Below are 16,702 nucleotides of genomic sequence, written 5' to 3'. Positions count from 1 at the left end.
CTGACCCCGGGAGTGTGTGATGGGACGGTGTGGAGGGAGCTTCACTCCGTGTCTGACCCCGGGAGTGTGTGATGGGACGGTGTGGAGGGAGCTTCACTCCGTGTCTGACCCCGGGAGTTTGTGATAGGACGGTGTGGAGGGAGCTTCACTCTGTGTCTGACCCCGGGAGTGTGTGATGGGACAGTGCAGAGGGAGATTCACTCTGTGACTGACCCCGGGAGTGTGTGACGGGACGGTGCGGAGGGAGATTCACTCTGTGTCTGACCCCGGGAGTGTGTGATGGAACGGTGCGGAGGGAGATTCAGATCTGTGTCTGAGCCCGGGAGTGTGTGATGGGACGGTGTGGAGGGAGCTTCACTCTGTGTCTGACCCCGGGAGTGTGTGACAGGATGTTGTGGAGGGAGATTCACTCTGTGTCTGACCCCGGGACTGTGTGATCGGACAGTGTGGAGGGAGCTTCACTCTGTGTCTGACCCCGGGAGTGTGTGATGGGACAGTGTGGAGGGAGCTTCACTCTGAGTCTGACCCCGGGAGTGTGTGATGAACAGAAACCTCAAATAAAACTCGAGTCCGACACAAGACAGGAAGATACAGTGGTTTATTGATTTTTTATGAGAAGTATCAATGAAACAATGTGTGAGCTGCTAACGTGCGGGAATAAATGATCTGCTCACAGTCACACACAATTAACTGACTGGCGACAAGGAGTGACCGGTTGAATAATCTGTCCCGTTTCTCACCGTCACTCTGCATCGGGGAACTGATTATAAAATTATAAAACTGATTATAAATTCACACTTCGGGGCCGTGTCCGGGATCGCTGCAGATCCAGGGTCACTGCCGAGGGATTTGTCCATTTAACATCATTATATCGGCCAGGCTGCCGAATCCTCCGTCCTCAGCAAAGGGGGCAAAAGGATTCTCTCCCGGGACCATCCCCCCCCCACCCCGGGACTCCGGTGTCCCAGACTGAGCCCCGGACCCCGGGCTCTTCCTGTCCGGGTAATTCCCCGGGGAGTCACGTGGGGAGTCTCCTCCACGCACTTCCGGCTGATGCTGCCCCGCCGGACAACAGGCGGAAACACGTCACTGCGGGACCGCTGCGAGCGACGCACACAGCGCGAGACCCGAGCCGGTTCCGTTAAAACCGTTGGGAATCAGCCCCGGCGCGCGGCCGTTAAAGGTAAGGGCGGGAGTTAAAGGGGAGGGCGGGGAGTCGGCCAAATGTCCCCACCCCGCGGGCGGGGATGTTCACACATTCAGATGTTCACAGGATCACTCTCAGTCCGGGTCTGACTCCCTGTAGAGATCTCAGTTCCCTCATCCCGGTCTCACTGAACCGATTCCCCCACAGCCTGAATAAAGATGAAATAAAGATGAAATAAACAGATCACACAACAGTGTCAGTAACGGGGGACCGGGGTTAATGTTTCAACAACACTCACAGACAAATATCACCAGAAAACCCGCGGATCCGCTGATATTTTATCACATTGAACATTAACACAAACACTCACTCAATCAGCTCCAGACTCGGGAGGGTCAGTATGAGGCGGCGGAGAGCGGGGACAGATCGGTCTGTCAGAGAGTTGTATCCCAGGTCCAGCCACGTCAGTGATGGTTTTGTACTGAGAGTGGAGACGAGATCCTCGGCACCAGAATCTGTGAGACCGACATTGTCCAGCCTGGAGATGAGAGAGAGTGAGGGTGAAGGACACAGAGAGACAGGAGACGGTACAAATCCCCAGTGTTTATCAGTAACACAATTACTGATCACATTAATGTTCAGTGTCAGACACCCAGTGACTGTAAACACAATCTCCCACAGTCTGGTACTTACCACAGTTTCTGTATTTTACACTCCGGGTTCCTCAGAGCCGCAGACACCAGTTTCACTCCTGAATCCCCCAGTTTATTACCACTCAGGTCCAGATCCGTCAGTGATGGGTTTGTACTGAGAGCGGAGACGAGATCCTCGGCACCAGAATCTGTGAGACCGACACCGCTCAGCCTGGAGATGAGAGAGAGTGAGGGTGAAGGACACAGAGAGACAGGAGACGGTACAAATCCCCAGTGTTTATCAGTAACACAATTACTGATCACATTAATGTCAGTGTCAGACACCCAGTGACTATAAACACAATCTCCCACAGTCTGGTACTTACCACAGTCTCTGTATTTTACACTCCAGGTTCCTCAGAGCCGCAGACACCAGTTTCACTCCTGAATCTCCCAGTTTATTACCACTCAGGTCCAGCTCCGTCAGTGATGGGTTTGTACTGAGAGCGGAGACGAGATCCTTGGCATCAGAATCTGTGAGACCGACATTCCTCAGCCTGGAGATGAGAGAGAGTGAGGGTGAAGGACTGAGAGAGACAGGAGATGGTACAAATCCCCAGTGTTTATCAGTAACACAATTACTGATCACATTAATGTCAGTGTCAGACACCCAGTGACTGTAAACACAATCTCCCACAGTCTAGTACTTACCACAGTCTCTGTATTTTACACTCCGGGTTCCTCAGAGCCGCAGACACCAGTTTCACTCCTGAATCCCCCAGTTCATTACCACTCAGGTCCAGATCCGTCAGTGACGGGTTTGTACTGAGAGCGGAGACGAGATCCTCGGCACCAGAATCTGTGAGACCGACATTCATCAGCCTGGAGATGAGAGAGAGTGAGGGTGAAGGACACAGAGAGACAGGAGACGGTACAAATCCCCAGTGTTTATCAGTAACACAATTACTGATCACAATAATGTTCAGTGTCAGACACACAGTGACTGTAAACACAATCTCCCACAGTTTGGTACTTACCACAGTGTCTGTATTTTACACTCCGGGTTCCTCAGAGCCGCAGACACCAGTTTCACTCCTGAATCCCCCAGTTTATTATTGTTCAGTCTAAACACAAACAGACAAATTGATGAACATTGTGATTAAAATCGTCCGTCTGAGGGCATTTCTCTCACTCGGATATTTCAGGGAACATTAAACCCTTCAGTAATTCACTGATCGTAGATCCCATCACTGTCAATGTCCCTCACTGCCCAGCTCCAATGAATTCACCGAATGTCAGTAATTTCATCTGTCGGTGTGACCCTGTAAACTCCACATATTCTCTCTCATTCCCTAATGGTTAGAAAAGTGTTCCTGACGTGAGACAGTCGGAAAGGGCAGGTGTGAAGGGGAGAAGTCAAACAGTGAGGAAGATTTGAGAATCGGGAAATGTCGATGGGAGATGGAGGAAGGGACATCACCTAAGGTAAAGGATGGAAAGACACAGAAGGAAGCGGATGGGTCAGAGAGATCCCAGTAGAGGAGGGGGATGAGGAAGAGAAATCCCACAGGAGGAAGGGGGATGGGTCAGAGAGATCCCACACGAGGAAGGGGGACGGGGGAGGGAGATACCATAGGAGGAAGGGGGAAGGGGGAGGGAGATCCCAAAGGAAAAAGGGGCACGGGGGAGGAAGATCCCACAGGAGGAAGGGGGACGGGGGAGGGAGATCCAACAGGTGGACTGGGGACGGGGCAGAGAGATCCAACAGGTGGACGGGGGATGGGGCAGAGAGATCCCACAGGAGGAAGGGGGACGTGGGAGGGAGATCCCACAGGAGGAAGGGGGCACGGGAGTCAGATCCCACAGGGGGAAGGAGGACGGTAGAGAGGGATCCCACAGGAGGGAAGGGAGACGGGGGAGCGAGATCCCACGGGGGAAGGGGGACGGGGGAGTGAGATCCCACAGGAGGAAGGGGGAAGGGGGAGTGAGATCCCCCAGGAGGAAGGGGGACGGGGAAGAGAGATCCCACAGGGGGGAAGGTGGACGGGGGAGGTAGATCCCACAGGAGGAAAGGGGACGTGGGAGGCAGATCCCACAGGAGGAAGGGGGACACGGGAGTCAGATCCCACAGGGGGAAGGTGTATGGTAGAGAGGGATCCCACAGGGGGAAGGGGACGGGGGAGAGAGATCCCACAGGGGGGAAGGGAGACACGGGATGGAGATCCCACAGGGGTGAAGGGGGACACGGGAGGGAGATCCCACAGGGGTGAAGGGGGACACGGGATGGAGATCCCACAGGGGTGAAGGTGGACGGGGGAATGAGATCCCACAGGGGGACGGTGGAGAGGGATACCACAGGGGTGAGGAGGGACGCGGGAGGGAAATTCCACAGGGGGGAAGGGAGATCCCAAAAGCGGGAAGTGAGATGGGGAAGAGTGATCCCACAGGGAGGAAGGGGGACGGTGGAGAGGGATCCCACAGGGGTGAAGGGGGACGGGGGAGGGACATCCGACAGGAGGAAGGGGGAGGGGGATCCCACAGGGGGGAAGGTGGATGGGGGAGGGGGATCCCACAGTGTGGAAGGGGGACGGGGAACAGAGATCCCACAGGGGGATGGGGGACGGTGGAGAGGGATTCCACAGGGGTGAAGGGGGACACGGGAGGGAGATCCTTCAGGGGGGAAGGGGGACGGGGATCCCACAGTGGGGAAGGGGGAAGGGGAGGGGGATCCCACAGGGGGGAAGGTGGACAGGGGAGGGGGATCCCACATGGGGGAAGGGGGACGGGGCAGAGAGATCCCACAGGAGGTTGGGGGACGGGGACGAGAGATCCCACAGGAGAAAGGGGGACGGGGAAGAGAGATCCCACGGTAGGAAGGGGGATGTGGTAGAGAGATATCACAGGAGGAAGGGGGACAAGGGAGGGATATCCCACAGGAGGAAGGGGGACAGCGGAGGGAGATCCCACAGGAGGAAGGGGGACGGGGAAGAGAGATCCCACTGTAGGAAGGGGGATGTGGCAGAGAGATATTCTAGGAGGAAGGGGGACAGGGGAGGCAGATCCCACAGGGGGGAAGGTGGACGGGGGAGAGAGATCCCACAGGGGGGAAGGGGGACGGGGGAGGGAGATCCCACAGGTGGACGGGGGAGGGGGCAGAGAGATCCCACAGGAGGAAGGGGGACGTGGGAGGGAGATCCCACAGGAGGAAGGGGGCACGGGAGTCAGATCCCACAGGGGGAAGGAGGACGGTAGAGAGGGATCCCACAGGAGGGAAGGGAGACGGGGGAGCGAGATCCCACGGGGGAAGGGGGACGGGGGAGTGAGATCCCACAGGAGGAAGGGGGAAGGGGGAGTGAGATCCCCCAGGAGGAAGGGGGACGGGGAAGAGAGATCCCACAGGGGGGAAGGTGGACGGGGGAGGTAGATCCCACAGGAGGAAAGGGGACGTGGGAGGCAGATCCCACAGGAGGAAGGGGGACACGGGAGTCAGATCCCACAGGGGGAAGGTGTATGGTAGAGAGGGATCCCACAGGGGGAAGGGGACGGGGGAGAGAGATCCCACAGGGGGGAAGGGAGACACGGGATGGAGATCCCACAGGGGTGAAGGGGGACACGGGAGGGAGATCCCACAGGGGTGAAGGGGGACACGGGATGGAGATCCCACAGGGGTGAAGGTGGACGGGGGAATGAGATCCCACAGGGGGACGGTGGAGAGGGATACCACAGGGGTGAGGAGGGACGCGGGAGGGAAATTCCACAGGGGGGAAGGGAGATCCCAAAAGCGGGAAGTGAGATGGGGAAGAGTGATCCCACAGGGAGGAAGGGGGACGGTGGAGAGGGATCCCACAGGGGTGAAGGGGGACGGGGGAGGGACATCCGACAGGAGGAAGGGGGAGGGGGATCCCACAGGGGGGAAGGTGGATGGGGGAGGGGGATCCCACAGTGTGGAAGGGGGACGGGGAACAGAGATCCCACAGGGGGATGGGGGACGGTGGAGAGGGATTCCACAGGGGTGAAGGGGGACACGGGAGGGAGATCCTTCAGGGGGGAAGGGGGACGGGGATCCCACAGTGGGGAAGGGGGAAGGGGAGGGGGATCCCACAGGGGGGAAGGTGGACAGGGGAGGGGGATCCCACATGGGGGAAGGGGGACGGGGCAGAGAGATCCCACAGGAGGTTGGGGGACGGGGACGAGAGATCCCACAGGAGAAAGGGGGACGGGGAAGAGAGATCCCACGGTAGGAAGGGGGATGTGGTAGAGAGATATCACAGGAGGAAGGGGGACAAGGGAGGGATATCCCACAGGAGGAAGGGGGACAGCGGAGGGAGATCCCACAGGAGGAAGGGGGACGGGGAAGAGAGATCCCACTGTAGGAAGGGGGATGTGGCAGAGAGATATTCTAGGAGGAAGGGGGACAGGGGAGGCAGATCCCACAGGGGGGAAGGTGGACGGGGGAGAGAGATCCCACAGGGGGGAAGGGGGACGGGGGAGGGAGATCCCACAGGTGGACGGGGGAGGGGGCAGAGAGATCCCACAGGAGGAAGGGGGACGTGGGAGCGTGATCCCACAGGTGAAACGGGGACTCGGGTGTCAGATCCCACAAGGGGATGGGGGACGGTGGAGGGGGATACGACAGAAAGAAGTGGGATGGGGGAGAGAGATCACACAGCAGGAAGGGGGGGTGGGGCAGAGAGATCCCACAGGAGAAAGGGGGTCGGGGCAGAGAGATGCCACAGGAGAATGGGGGACGGGGAAGAGAGATCCCACGGTAGTAAGGGGGATGTGGCAGAGAGATATCACAGGAGGAAGGAGGACAGGGGAGGCATATCCCACAGGGGGAAGGGGGACGGGGGAGAGGGATCCCTCAGGGGTGAAGGTGGACGGGGGACGGAGAGCCCGCAGGTGGGAAGTGGGAGAGAGATCCCACAGGAGGAAGGGGGACGAGGGAGAGGGATCCCACAGGAGGAAGGGGGACGTGGGAGGGAGATCCCACAGGAGGAAGGGGGACGGTGGAGAGGGATCCCACAGGGGGGAAGGGGGACACGGGAGGGAGATCCCACAGGGGGCAAGGAGGAGGGAGAACCCAGAGGGGGGAAGTGGGACGGGGGAGCAAGATCCCACAGGGGGAAGGGGGACAGTTGAGATGGATTCCACAGGGGTGATTGGGGATTGGCAATCACAAAATGGGAAAGGGGGAAGGGGGAGGGATATCCCACGGTGGGAATGTGGAAGGGGGAGGGGGATCCCACAGGGGGGAAGGGGGACGTGGCAGAGAGATCCCACAGGAGGATGGGGGACGGGGAAGAGAGATCCCACGGTAGGAAGGGGGATGTGGCAGAGAGATCCCACAGGAGGAAGGGGGACGGGGGAGAGGGATCCCACAGGGTGTAAGGTGGACGGGGGACGGAGAGCACGCAGGTGGGAAGGGGGAGAGAGATCCCACAGGAGGAAGGGGGACGAGGGAGAGAGATCCCACAGGGGGGAAGGTGGACGGGGGAGGGGGATCACACAGGCGTGAAGTTGATCGGGGGAGCGGGATCCCACAGGTGGATGGGGTACGGGGCAGAGAGATCCCACAGGAGGAACGGGGACGTGGGAGGGAGATCCCACAGGAGGAAGGGGGACACGGGAGTCAGATCCCACACAGTGAAGGGTGACGGTGCAGAGGGATCACACAGGGGGGAAGTGGGAGGTGGGAGGGAGAACCCACAGGGGGGAAGGGGGACTGGGGAGGGAGATCCCACAGGAGGAAGGGGGACACGGGGGTCAGATCCCACAGGGGGATGGGGGACGGTGGAGAGGGATCCCACAGGGGGAAGGTGGTTGGGGGAGGGGGGATCCCTCAGGGGGGAAGGGGGAATGGGGACGGAGAGCACGCAGGTGGGAAGGGGGAGAGATCCCACAGGGGGATGGGGGACGGTGGAGGGATCCCACAGGGGGGAAGGGGGAGGCGGGAGGGAGATCCCACAGGAGGAAGGGGAACACGGGGGTCAGATCCCACAGGAGGAAGGGGGACGAGGGAGAGAGATCCCACAGGTGGGAAGGGGGACGAGGGAGAGAGATCCCACAGGGGGGAAGGTGGACGGGGGAGGGGGATCACACAGGGGTGAAGTTGATCGGGGGAGGGGGATCCCACAGGTGGACGGGGGACGGGGCAGAGAGATCCCACAGGAGGAAGGGGGACACGGGAGTCAGATCCCACACAGTGAAGGGGGACGGTGGAGAGGGATTCCATAGGTGTGAATGGGACATGGGAGGGAGATCCCACAGGAGTTAGGGGTACGGGGAAGAGAGATCCCACAGGAGGAAGGGGGACGGTGTAGAGAGATCCCACAGGAGGAAGGGGGACGGTGTAGAGAGATCCCACAGGAGGAAGGGGGACGGGTGAGTGAGATCTCCCAGGAGGAAGGGGGACGGGGAAGAGAAATCCCACAGGAGGAAGTGGGATGGGGGAAAGAGATCCCGCAGGAGGAAGGGGGATGGGGAAGAGATCCCACAGGAGGATGGGGGTGGGGAAGAGAGATACCTCAGAAGGAAGGGGGATGGGGGAGAGAGATCCCACGGGAGGAAGGGGGATTGGGAACAGAGGCTCAACAGCAGGAAGCAGGATGCGGAAGAGAGATACCTCAGGATGAATGTGTATGGAAAAGACAGATCCCACAGGAGGAAGGGGGATGGGGGAGGGAAATCCAACAGGAAGAGGGGGCAAAGGAGCTGAGGACTCACAGGAGGAAGGGGTTAGGAAAGAGATCCCTTGGAAGGAAGGGGGATCGGGAAGAGAGATCCTACTAGAGGAAGGGGGATTGGGAACAGAGGCCCAACAGCAGGAAGCAGGATGCAGAAGAGAGATACCTCAGGATGAATGTGTATGGAAAAGACAGATCCCACTGGAGGAAGGGGGATGTGGAAGAGAGATCCCACAGGATGAATGTGTATGGAAAAGACAGATCCCACAAGAGGAAGGGGGATGCGGCAGAGAGATCCCACAGGAGGAAGGGTAATGAATGGGGGAGAGAGATTCCACAGGAGGAAGGAGCATGGGGAAGTGAGATCCGACAGGAAGAGGGGGCAAAGGAACTGAGGACTCACAGGAGGAAGGGGTTAGGAAAGAGAGATCTCTCGGAAGGAAGGCGGATCGGGAAGAGAGATCCCACTAGAGGAAGGGGGATTGGGAACAGAGGCCCAACAGCAGGAAGCGGGATGCAGAAGAGAGATACCTCAGGATGAATGTGTATGGAAAAGACAGATCCCAAAGGAGGAAGGGGGATGTGGAAGAGAGATCCCACAAGAGGAAGGGGGATTGGGGAGAGAGATCCCACAGGAGGAAGGGGGATGGGAATGAGATCCCACAGGAGGAAGGGGGATGGGGAAGAGAGATACCTCAGGAGGAAGGGGGATGGGGAAGAAATATCTCACAGGAGGAATTTGATGAGGAAGTGTGATTCCACAGGAGGAAGGGGGATGCTGAGGAGAGATCCAACAGCAGAAAGGGGGAGTGGAAACAGAGAGCCCAGAGAATGAATGGGGGATGGGAACGTGAGATCCCACAGGTGGTTTGCTACCCGTGCCACGTGCTGGTGAGGCTAGAACTAATGCAGCTAAATACGTGGCTGAGGGGATGGTACATGATGGAGGGGTTCATGTTTCTGGACAATTGGGCTTTTTCCAGGGGAGGTGAGACCAGTTCGAATCGGGCAGTTTGCACCTGAACTGGAGGGGAACTAACATCCTTATCGGTAGGCTAGCAAGTTCTGCTCTGGGGGTTTTAAACAAGGTTGCAGGGGGACGGGGCAGAGTTTTAGAGCAGATAGTGATGTGGAGGAGGATAATGGTCATGCGAGGACTGCCTGTTTCGACAGATATCAATGGTGTACGTGATAGAAATGTTCTCAGGTGCATCTATTTCAATGCAAGGAGTATTGTGTGTAAGGCAGATGAGTTTAGGGCGTGGATTGGCACATGATGATCTCGACATTATTGCTATTAGTAAGACTTGGTTTGCAGGAGGGGCAGGACTGGCAGCTTCATGTTCCGAGGTTATGTTGTTTCAGACGTGATAGAGGGGGAGGGATGAAAGGGGGAGGAGTGGCATTACTAGTCAGGGGAATCTCACAGCTGTGTGCAGACGGGACAGCCCGGAGGGCTCGTCTACAGAGGCCGTATGGGTGGAGCTGAGGAACGGGAAAGCTGTGACCACACTAATAGGGTATTATTATATACGGCCCAATCGGAGGAGCAAGTCTGTTGAGAGTTAGCACACCAATGTAAGAAACAGAAATTTGTAATCGTAGGGGATTTTAACTTCCCACATATTGACCTGGACTCCCACTCTGTGAAAGGGTTAGACGGCGTGGAGTTTGTCAAATGTGTTCAGGAAAGTTTTCTAAATCAATACATTGAGGTACCAACAAGAGAGGGTGCAGTACCTGATCTATTAGGGAATCAGACAGGTCAGGTGACAGAAGTATGTGTCAGCGAACATTTTGGGTCCAGTGACCATAATGTCATTAGTTTCAAGATAATTATGGATAAGGATAGGACTGGTCCACCAGTTAAGGTTCTGAATTGGAGAAGGGCCAATTTTGTGGAAATGAGAGAGGATCTGGGAAGAGTGGATTGGGATAAGTTGTTTTCTGGCAATGATGTATTCAGTAAGTTACTGTTACTGCGAGTTACTGAACTGCGCTTACATCCTGAGTTTGCATGTTCCTGCCAGGATTAAAGGCAAAGTTAACAGGGATAGGGAACCTTGTTTTTCAAGGGATATTGGCGATCTGGTTAAGTACGTGTTTAGCAGGTACAGGCAACTAGGAACAAATGAGATACTTGAAGAGTATAGAGAATGTAAGGGAATACTAAAGAAGGAAATCAGGAAGGCATAAAGAAGACATGAGGTTGTGTTGGCAGATAATGTGAAGGTAAACCCGAAGGGTTTCTACAAGTATATTAAGAGTAAAAGGATAGTAAAGGACAAAATTGGTCCCCTAGAAGATCAGAGTGGTTGTCTATGTGTGGAGCATCACGAGATGGGGAAGATCTTAAACAGTTTTTTGCGTCAGTGTCTACTTAGAAAACTGGCATAATGGATATGGAATTAAAGGAAACAAACAGTAGTGTCATGGAACGCGGCCAGTGAGTGAATGGGCCAGTGAAGGAGTGGAAATTTGAGGCTTTGACTCGAGAGATTCTGGCAGTTTTGGCAATTGGACTGTGCAAATCAAGACAACCAAGATTTGAATAGCTCAGCCTCAGCAGAAAGCAGCTGATTGACCAAGCAGTTTGAAAAGCTCGAACAAATAAATAGAGGGGTAGCTCAAGCTGAGCGGCCTGTGGAAAGCGGCCAGTGAGAGAGTGGAGATTTGAGGCTTTGACAGGTCTTTACAATGCCTCCTGAGATGGTGATGTGCCTCTCCTTTGAGATGAGGCAGTCTTGGGGGAAATCCCCTCTCCTGCAGAGTCACATCTGCCAGAAGTGCTTGTGGCTGGGCGATCTGGAAAACTGTGTGAGGAATCTGGAGCAGCAGCTGGATGACCTTCGACTCTTAAGGGAGAATGAGGCAGACATAGTTGAGAGCTACAGGGAGGTAGTCACACCTAGGCTGCCGGAAGCAGGTCGTTGGGTGACAGTCCGAGGGGGGAAAGCGAAGGAGAGTAGACAGGTAGTGCAGAGCACCCCTGTAGCCATTCCCATGAATAATAAGTTTACCGTCCTGGATGCTGTTGATGAGGACGACCGACCAGGTGTGAGCCACGGTGGCAGGGCCTCTGGCACTGAGTCTGACCCTGTGGTGTAGAAGGGTGGGACGGAGTGGAGGAGAGCTGTCGTCATTGGAGACTCTATAGTCAGGGGGGCAGACAGGAGATTTTGTGGACGTGAGAAGGAAACCCGCATGGTTTGTTGCCTCCCGGGTGCCAGGGTCCGGATGTGTCTGACCGGGTACATGACATTCTGGTACGCGAGGGAAAGCAACCAGAAGTCGTGATACATGTTGGGACCAACGACATAGGCAGGAAGTGGGGTGAGGTCCTGAAGTGTGAGTTTCGGGAACTAGGCAGAAGGCTGAAGAACAGGACCTCAAGGGTGGTGTTCTCAGGATTGCTGCCGGTAATGCGTGACAGTGATGGTAAGAATTGGAGGAGATGGCAGTTGAGGAGTTGGTGCAGGAGGCAGGGTTTTAGATTTTTGGACCATTGGGATCTCTTCTGGGGAAGGTGGGACCTGTACAGATTGGATGGGTTGCACCGGAACTCAAGGGGGAGCAATATCCTTGCTGGTAGGTTTGCTAGCATGGATCAGGAGGGTTTAAACTAATTTGCAAGGGGGATGGGACCCAGAGCGATAAAGTAGTGAAAGAAGTGCATGGAGTAAAGCCAGATCTGACACATAGAGTGGCTTTGAGGAAAGGGCAGCAGAATAAAGGGTATAAAGGCAGTAACGTAGAAGGGCTAAAGTGTGTGTACTTCAATGCAAGAAGCATCAGGAACAATAGACAATAGGTGCAGAAGTAGACCATTCGGCCCCTCGAGTCTGCACCGCCATTCTGAGATCACGGCTGATCATTCACTATCAATACCTAGTCCCTGCCTTGTCCCAATATCCCTTGATTCCCCTATCCATCAGATATCTTCTTGAAAGCATCCAGAGAATTGGCCTCCACTGTCTTCCGAGGTAGTGCATTCCACACCTGCACAACTCTCTGGGAGAAGAAGCTCTTCCTCAACTCTGTTTTAAATAACTGACCTCTTATTCTCAATCCATGCCCTCTGGTACTGGACTCTCCCAACATCTGGAACATATTTCCTGCCTCAATCCTATCAAATCCTTTAATTATCTTAAACGTTTCAATCAGATCCCCTCTCAATCTCCTCAATTCCAGCGTGTACAAGCCCAATCTCTCCAATCTCTCTGCGTAAGACAGCCCTGCCATCCCAGGAATCAACCTAGTGAATCTACGCTGCACTTCCTCAACTGCCAGAATGTCCTTCCTTAAACCTGGAGACCAAAACTGTACACAATATTCCAGGTGTGGTCTCACCAGGGCCCTGTACAAATGCAAAAGGACATCCTTGCTCTTGTATTCAATTCCCCTTGTAACAAAGGCCAACATTCCATTTGCCCTCTTCACTGCCTTTTGCACTTGCTCATTCACCTTCATTGACTGGTGAACTAGGACTCCTAGGTCTCTTTGCATTTCTCCCTTACCTCAGTCTACACCGTTCAGACAATACTCTGCCCTCTTGTTCCTGCTTCCAAAGTGGATAACTTCACATTTATTAACATTGAATAACATCTGCCAAGTATCTGCCCACTCACCCAGCCTATCCAAGTCTCCCTGTATTCTCCTAACGTCCTCTTCGCATGTCACACTGCCACCCAGTTTAGTATCGTCAGCAAACTTGCTGATATAGTTTTCAATGCCCTCATCTAAATCATTGACATAAATCGTAAAGAGCTGTGGTCCCAATACAGAGCCCTGTGGTACCCCACTAGTCACCTCCAGCCAGTCCGAGAAACACCCATTCACTGCTACCCTTTGATTTCTGTCTGCCAACCAGTTTTCTATCCATGTTGAAACCCTGCCCCCAATGCCATGAGCTCTGATTTTACTCACCAATCTCCTATGTGGCACCTTATCGAATGCCTTCTGAAACCCTAACAAAGGTGATGAACTGACAGCTTGGATACATACATGGAATTATGATGTAGTGGCCATTACGGAGACTTGGCTGGCACCAGGACGGGAATGGATTCTCAATATTCCTGGATATCAGTGTTTTCAAAGGGATAGAGAGGGGGGAAAAGGGGAGGACGGGTGGCATTACTGATCGGGGATACTATTACAGCTACAGAAAGGGTGGGTAATATAGCAGGATCCTCTTTTGAGTCAGTATGGGTGGAAGGCAGGAGCAGGAAGGGAGCAGTTACTCTACCGGGGGTATTCTATAGGCCCCCTGGTTCCAGCAGAGATACCGAGGAGCAGATTGGGAGGCAGATTTGTGCCAAAATAACACGGTTGTTATCATGGGTGACTTTAACCTCCCTAATATTGATTGGCACTTGATTAGTTCCAAGGGTTCAGATGGGGCAGAGTTTGTTAAGTGTGTCCAGGATGGATTCCTGTCACAGTATGTTGACAGGCCGACTAGGGGTAATGCCATACCAGATCTAGTATTAGGTAACGAACCGGGTCAGGTCACAGATCTGTCAGTGGGTGAGCATCTGGGGGACAGTGACCACCGCTCCCTGGCCTTTAGCATTATCATGGAAAGGGATAGAATCAGAGAGGGCAGGAATATTTTTAATTGGGGAAGGGGAAATTCTGAGGCTATAAGACGAGAACTTGCGGGTGTGAATTGGGATGATGTTTTTGCAGGGAAATGTACTATGGACATGTGGTCGATGTTTAAGGATCTCTTGTCGGATGTTAGGGATTAATTTGTCCCGCTGAGGAAGATAAAGAATGGTAGGGTGAAGGAACCATGGGTGACAAGTGAAGTGGAAAATCTAGTCAGGTGGAAGAAGGCAGCATACATGAGGTTTAGGAAGCAAGGATCAGATGGGTCTATTGAGGAATATAGGGTAGCAAGAAAGGAGTTTAAGAAGGGGCTGCGAAGAGCAAGAAGGGGGATGAGAAGTCCTTGGCGAGTAGGGTAAAGGAAAACCCCAAGGCATTCTTCAATTATGTGAGGAACAATAGGATGACAGGAGTGAAGGCAGGACCGATTGGAGATAAGAGTGGAAAGGAGTCCCTAGAGGCTGTGGAAGTGAGCGAGGTCCTCAGTGAATACTTCTGTTTGGTATTCACCACTGAGAGGGAACTTGATGACGGTGTGGACAATGTGAGTGAGGTTGATGTTCTGGAGCATGTGGATATTAAGCTAGAGGAGATGTTGGAGTTGTTGGGATGGATAAGTCCCCGGGGCCTGTCGGAATATTCCCCTGGCTGCTCCACGAGGCAAGGGAAGAGATTGCTGAACCTCTGGCTAGGATCTTTATGTTCTTGTTGTCCACGGGAATGGTACGGGAGGATTGGAGGGAGGCAAATGCTGTCCCCTTGTTCAGAAAAGGTAGTAGGGGTAGTCCGGGTATTTATAGACCAGTGAGCCTTACATCTGTGGTGGGAAAGCTGTTAGAAAAGATTCTTAAAGATAGGATCTATGGGCATTTAGAGCATCATGGTCTGATCAGGGACAGTCAGCATGGATTTGTGAAGGGCAGATTGTGCCTAACAAGCCTGATAGAGTTCTTTCAGGAGGTGACCAGGCAAATAGATGAGGGTAGTGCAGTGGATGTGATCTACAAGGAGGTTAATAAGGCATTTGACAAGGTTCCACATGGTAGGCTTATTCAGAAAGTCAGAAGGCATAGGATCCAGGGAAGTTTGACATGTGGATTCAGAATTGGCTTGCCTGCAGAAGGCAGAGGGTCGTGGTGGAGGTAGAACAATCAGATTGGAGGGTTGTGACTAGTGGCGTCCCACTAGGATCTGTTCTGGGTCCTCTACTTTTTGTGATTTTTATTAACGACCTGGATGTGGGGGTAGAAGGGTGGGTTGGCAAGTTTGCAGACGACACAAAGTTTGGTGGTGTTGTAGGTAGTGTAGAGGATTGTCGACGATTACAGAGAGACATTGATAGGATGCAGAAGTGGGCTGAGAAGTGGCAGATGGAGTTCAACCCGGAGAAGTGTGAGGTGGTACACTTCGGAAGGACAAACTCCAAGGCAGAGTACAAAGTAAATGGCAGGATAGTTGGTAGTGTGGAGGAGCAGAGGGATCTGGGGGTACATGTCCACAGATCCCTGAAAGTTGCCTCACAGGTAGATAGGGTAGTTAAGAAAGCTTATGGGGTGTTAGCTTTCATAAGTCAAGGGATAGAGTTTAAGAGACGCGATGTAATGATGCAGCTCTATAAAACTCCAGTTAGGCCACACTTGGAGTACTGTGTCCAGTTCTGGTCACCTCACTATAGGAAGGATGTGGAAGCATTGGAAAGGGTACAGAGGAGATTTACCAGGATTCTGCCTGGTTTAGAGAGTATGGATTATGATCAGAGATGAAGGGAGCTCGGGCTTTACTCTTTGGAGAGAAGGAGGATGAGAGGAGACGTGATAGAGGTGCACAAGATATTAAGAGGAATAGACAGAGTGGACAGCCAGCGCCTCCTCTCCAGGGCACCACTGCTCAGTACAGGAGGACATGGCTTTAAGGTGAGGGGAGGGAAGTTCAAGGGGGATATTAGAGGAAGGTTTTTCACTCAGAGAGTGGTTGGTGCGTGGAATGCACTGCTTGAGTCAGTGGTGGAGGCAGATACGCAAGTGAAGTTTAAGAGACTACTAGACAGGCATATGGAGGAATTTAAAGTGGGGGTTTATATCGCAGGCAGAGTTTGAGGTTCGGCACAACATTGTGGGCCGAAGGGCCTGTAATGTGCTGTACTATTCTATGTTTTATGGAACATATAGAGATTAAAGAGGAGGAGGTGCTTACTGCCTTATAGCAAATAAATGTAAATAAATCCTCTAAGACTGACATGATATTTTCTCGGACCTTGGGAGAGACTAGTGTAGAAATTGCAGGGGTCCAGGCAGAAATAATTAAAATGTCCTTCGCCACAAGTGCAGTGCCGGAGGATTGGAGGTTAGGTCATGTTGTTCCGTTGTTTGAAAAAGGCTCCAAAAGTACATCAGGTAATTACAGGCCAGTGAGCCTGACATCGGTATTAGGTAAATTATTGGAAGGTGTTCTGAGAGATCGGTTATACAAGGAGTTGGACAACCAAGGGCTGAGTAAAGATAGTCAGCATGGCTTTGTTCATGGCAGATCGTGTTTAATGAATCCTGTAGTGTTTTCCGAGGAGGTTACCAAGAATGCACATGAAGGAAAGGCTGTGGATGTTGTCTACATGAACTTTAATAAGGCTT

The 16,702-nt window shown here is 53.7% G+C and overlaps 1 protein-coding gene and 1 long non-coding RNA gene across 11 annotated transcripts in view; one reads left to right on the top strand and one right to left on the bottom strand.

Annotated features, from left to right (window-relative positions):
* Nucleotides 1-582: 582 nt before the first annotated feature.
* LOC132390149 (NACHT, LRR and PYD domains-containing protein 3-like) overlaps nucleotides 583-16,702 on the bottom strand; it is a 57,230-nt gene continuing 41,110 nt past the window's right edge. For 5 of the 10 annotated variants that reach the window (XM_059962759.1, XM_059962761.1, XM_059962760.1 and 2 more), the window contains 6 exons: nucleotides 2,817-2,903; nucleotides 2,491-2,661; nucleotides 2,166-2,366; nucleotides 1,841-2,011; nucleotides 1,518-1,685; nucleotides 945-1,355 (listed from right to left, as the gene is read on the bottom strand). In XM_059962759.1, coding sequence (XP_059818742.1) covers nucleotides 1,268-1,355; nucleotides 1,518-1,685; nucleotides 1,841-2,011; nucleotides 2,166-2,366; nucleotides 2,491-2,661; nucleotides 2,817-2,903 — 886 coding nt within the window. In that variant the 3' untranslated portion in view covers nucleotides 945-1,267. Of the gene's footprint in view, nucleotides 1,356-1,517; nucleotides 1,686-1,840; nucleotides 2,012-2,165; nucleotides 2,367-2,490; nucleotides 2,662-2,816; nucleotides 2,904-16,702 lie in introns of all 10 variants that reach the window. The other 5 variants (XM_059962766.1, XM_059962764.1, XM_059962765.1 and 2 more) reach the window with 5 other exon arrangements.
* The window catches only part of LOC132390150 (uncharacterized), a 28,229-nt gene continuing 14,440 nt past the window's right edge, over nucleotides 2,914-16,702 (top strand). The window contains exon 1 of the long non-coding RNA XR_009510804.1: nucleotides 2,914-3,264. This is a non-coding gene — a long non-coding RNA (uncharacterized LOC132390150). The remainder of the gene's footprint in view (nucleotides 3,265-16,702) is intronic.

The sequence above is a fragment of the Hypanus sabinus genome, unplaced genomic scaffold, assembly GCF_030144855.1.
Source record: "Hypanus sabinus isolate sHypSab1 unplaced genomic scaffold, sHypSab1.hap1 scaffold_790, whole genome shotgun sequence".
In the NCBI taxonomy this organism is placed as follows: domain Eukaryota; kingdom Metazoa; phylum Chordata; class Chondrichthyes; order Myliobatiformes; family Dasyatidae; genus Hypanus; species Hypanus sabinus.
The sequence above is the reverse complement of the archived record's forward strand: the minus strand, read 5'-3'. Positions and strand labels throughout refer to the sequence as shown.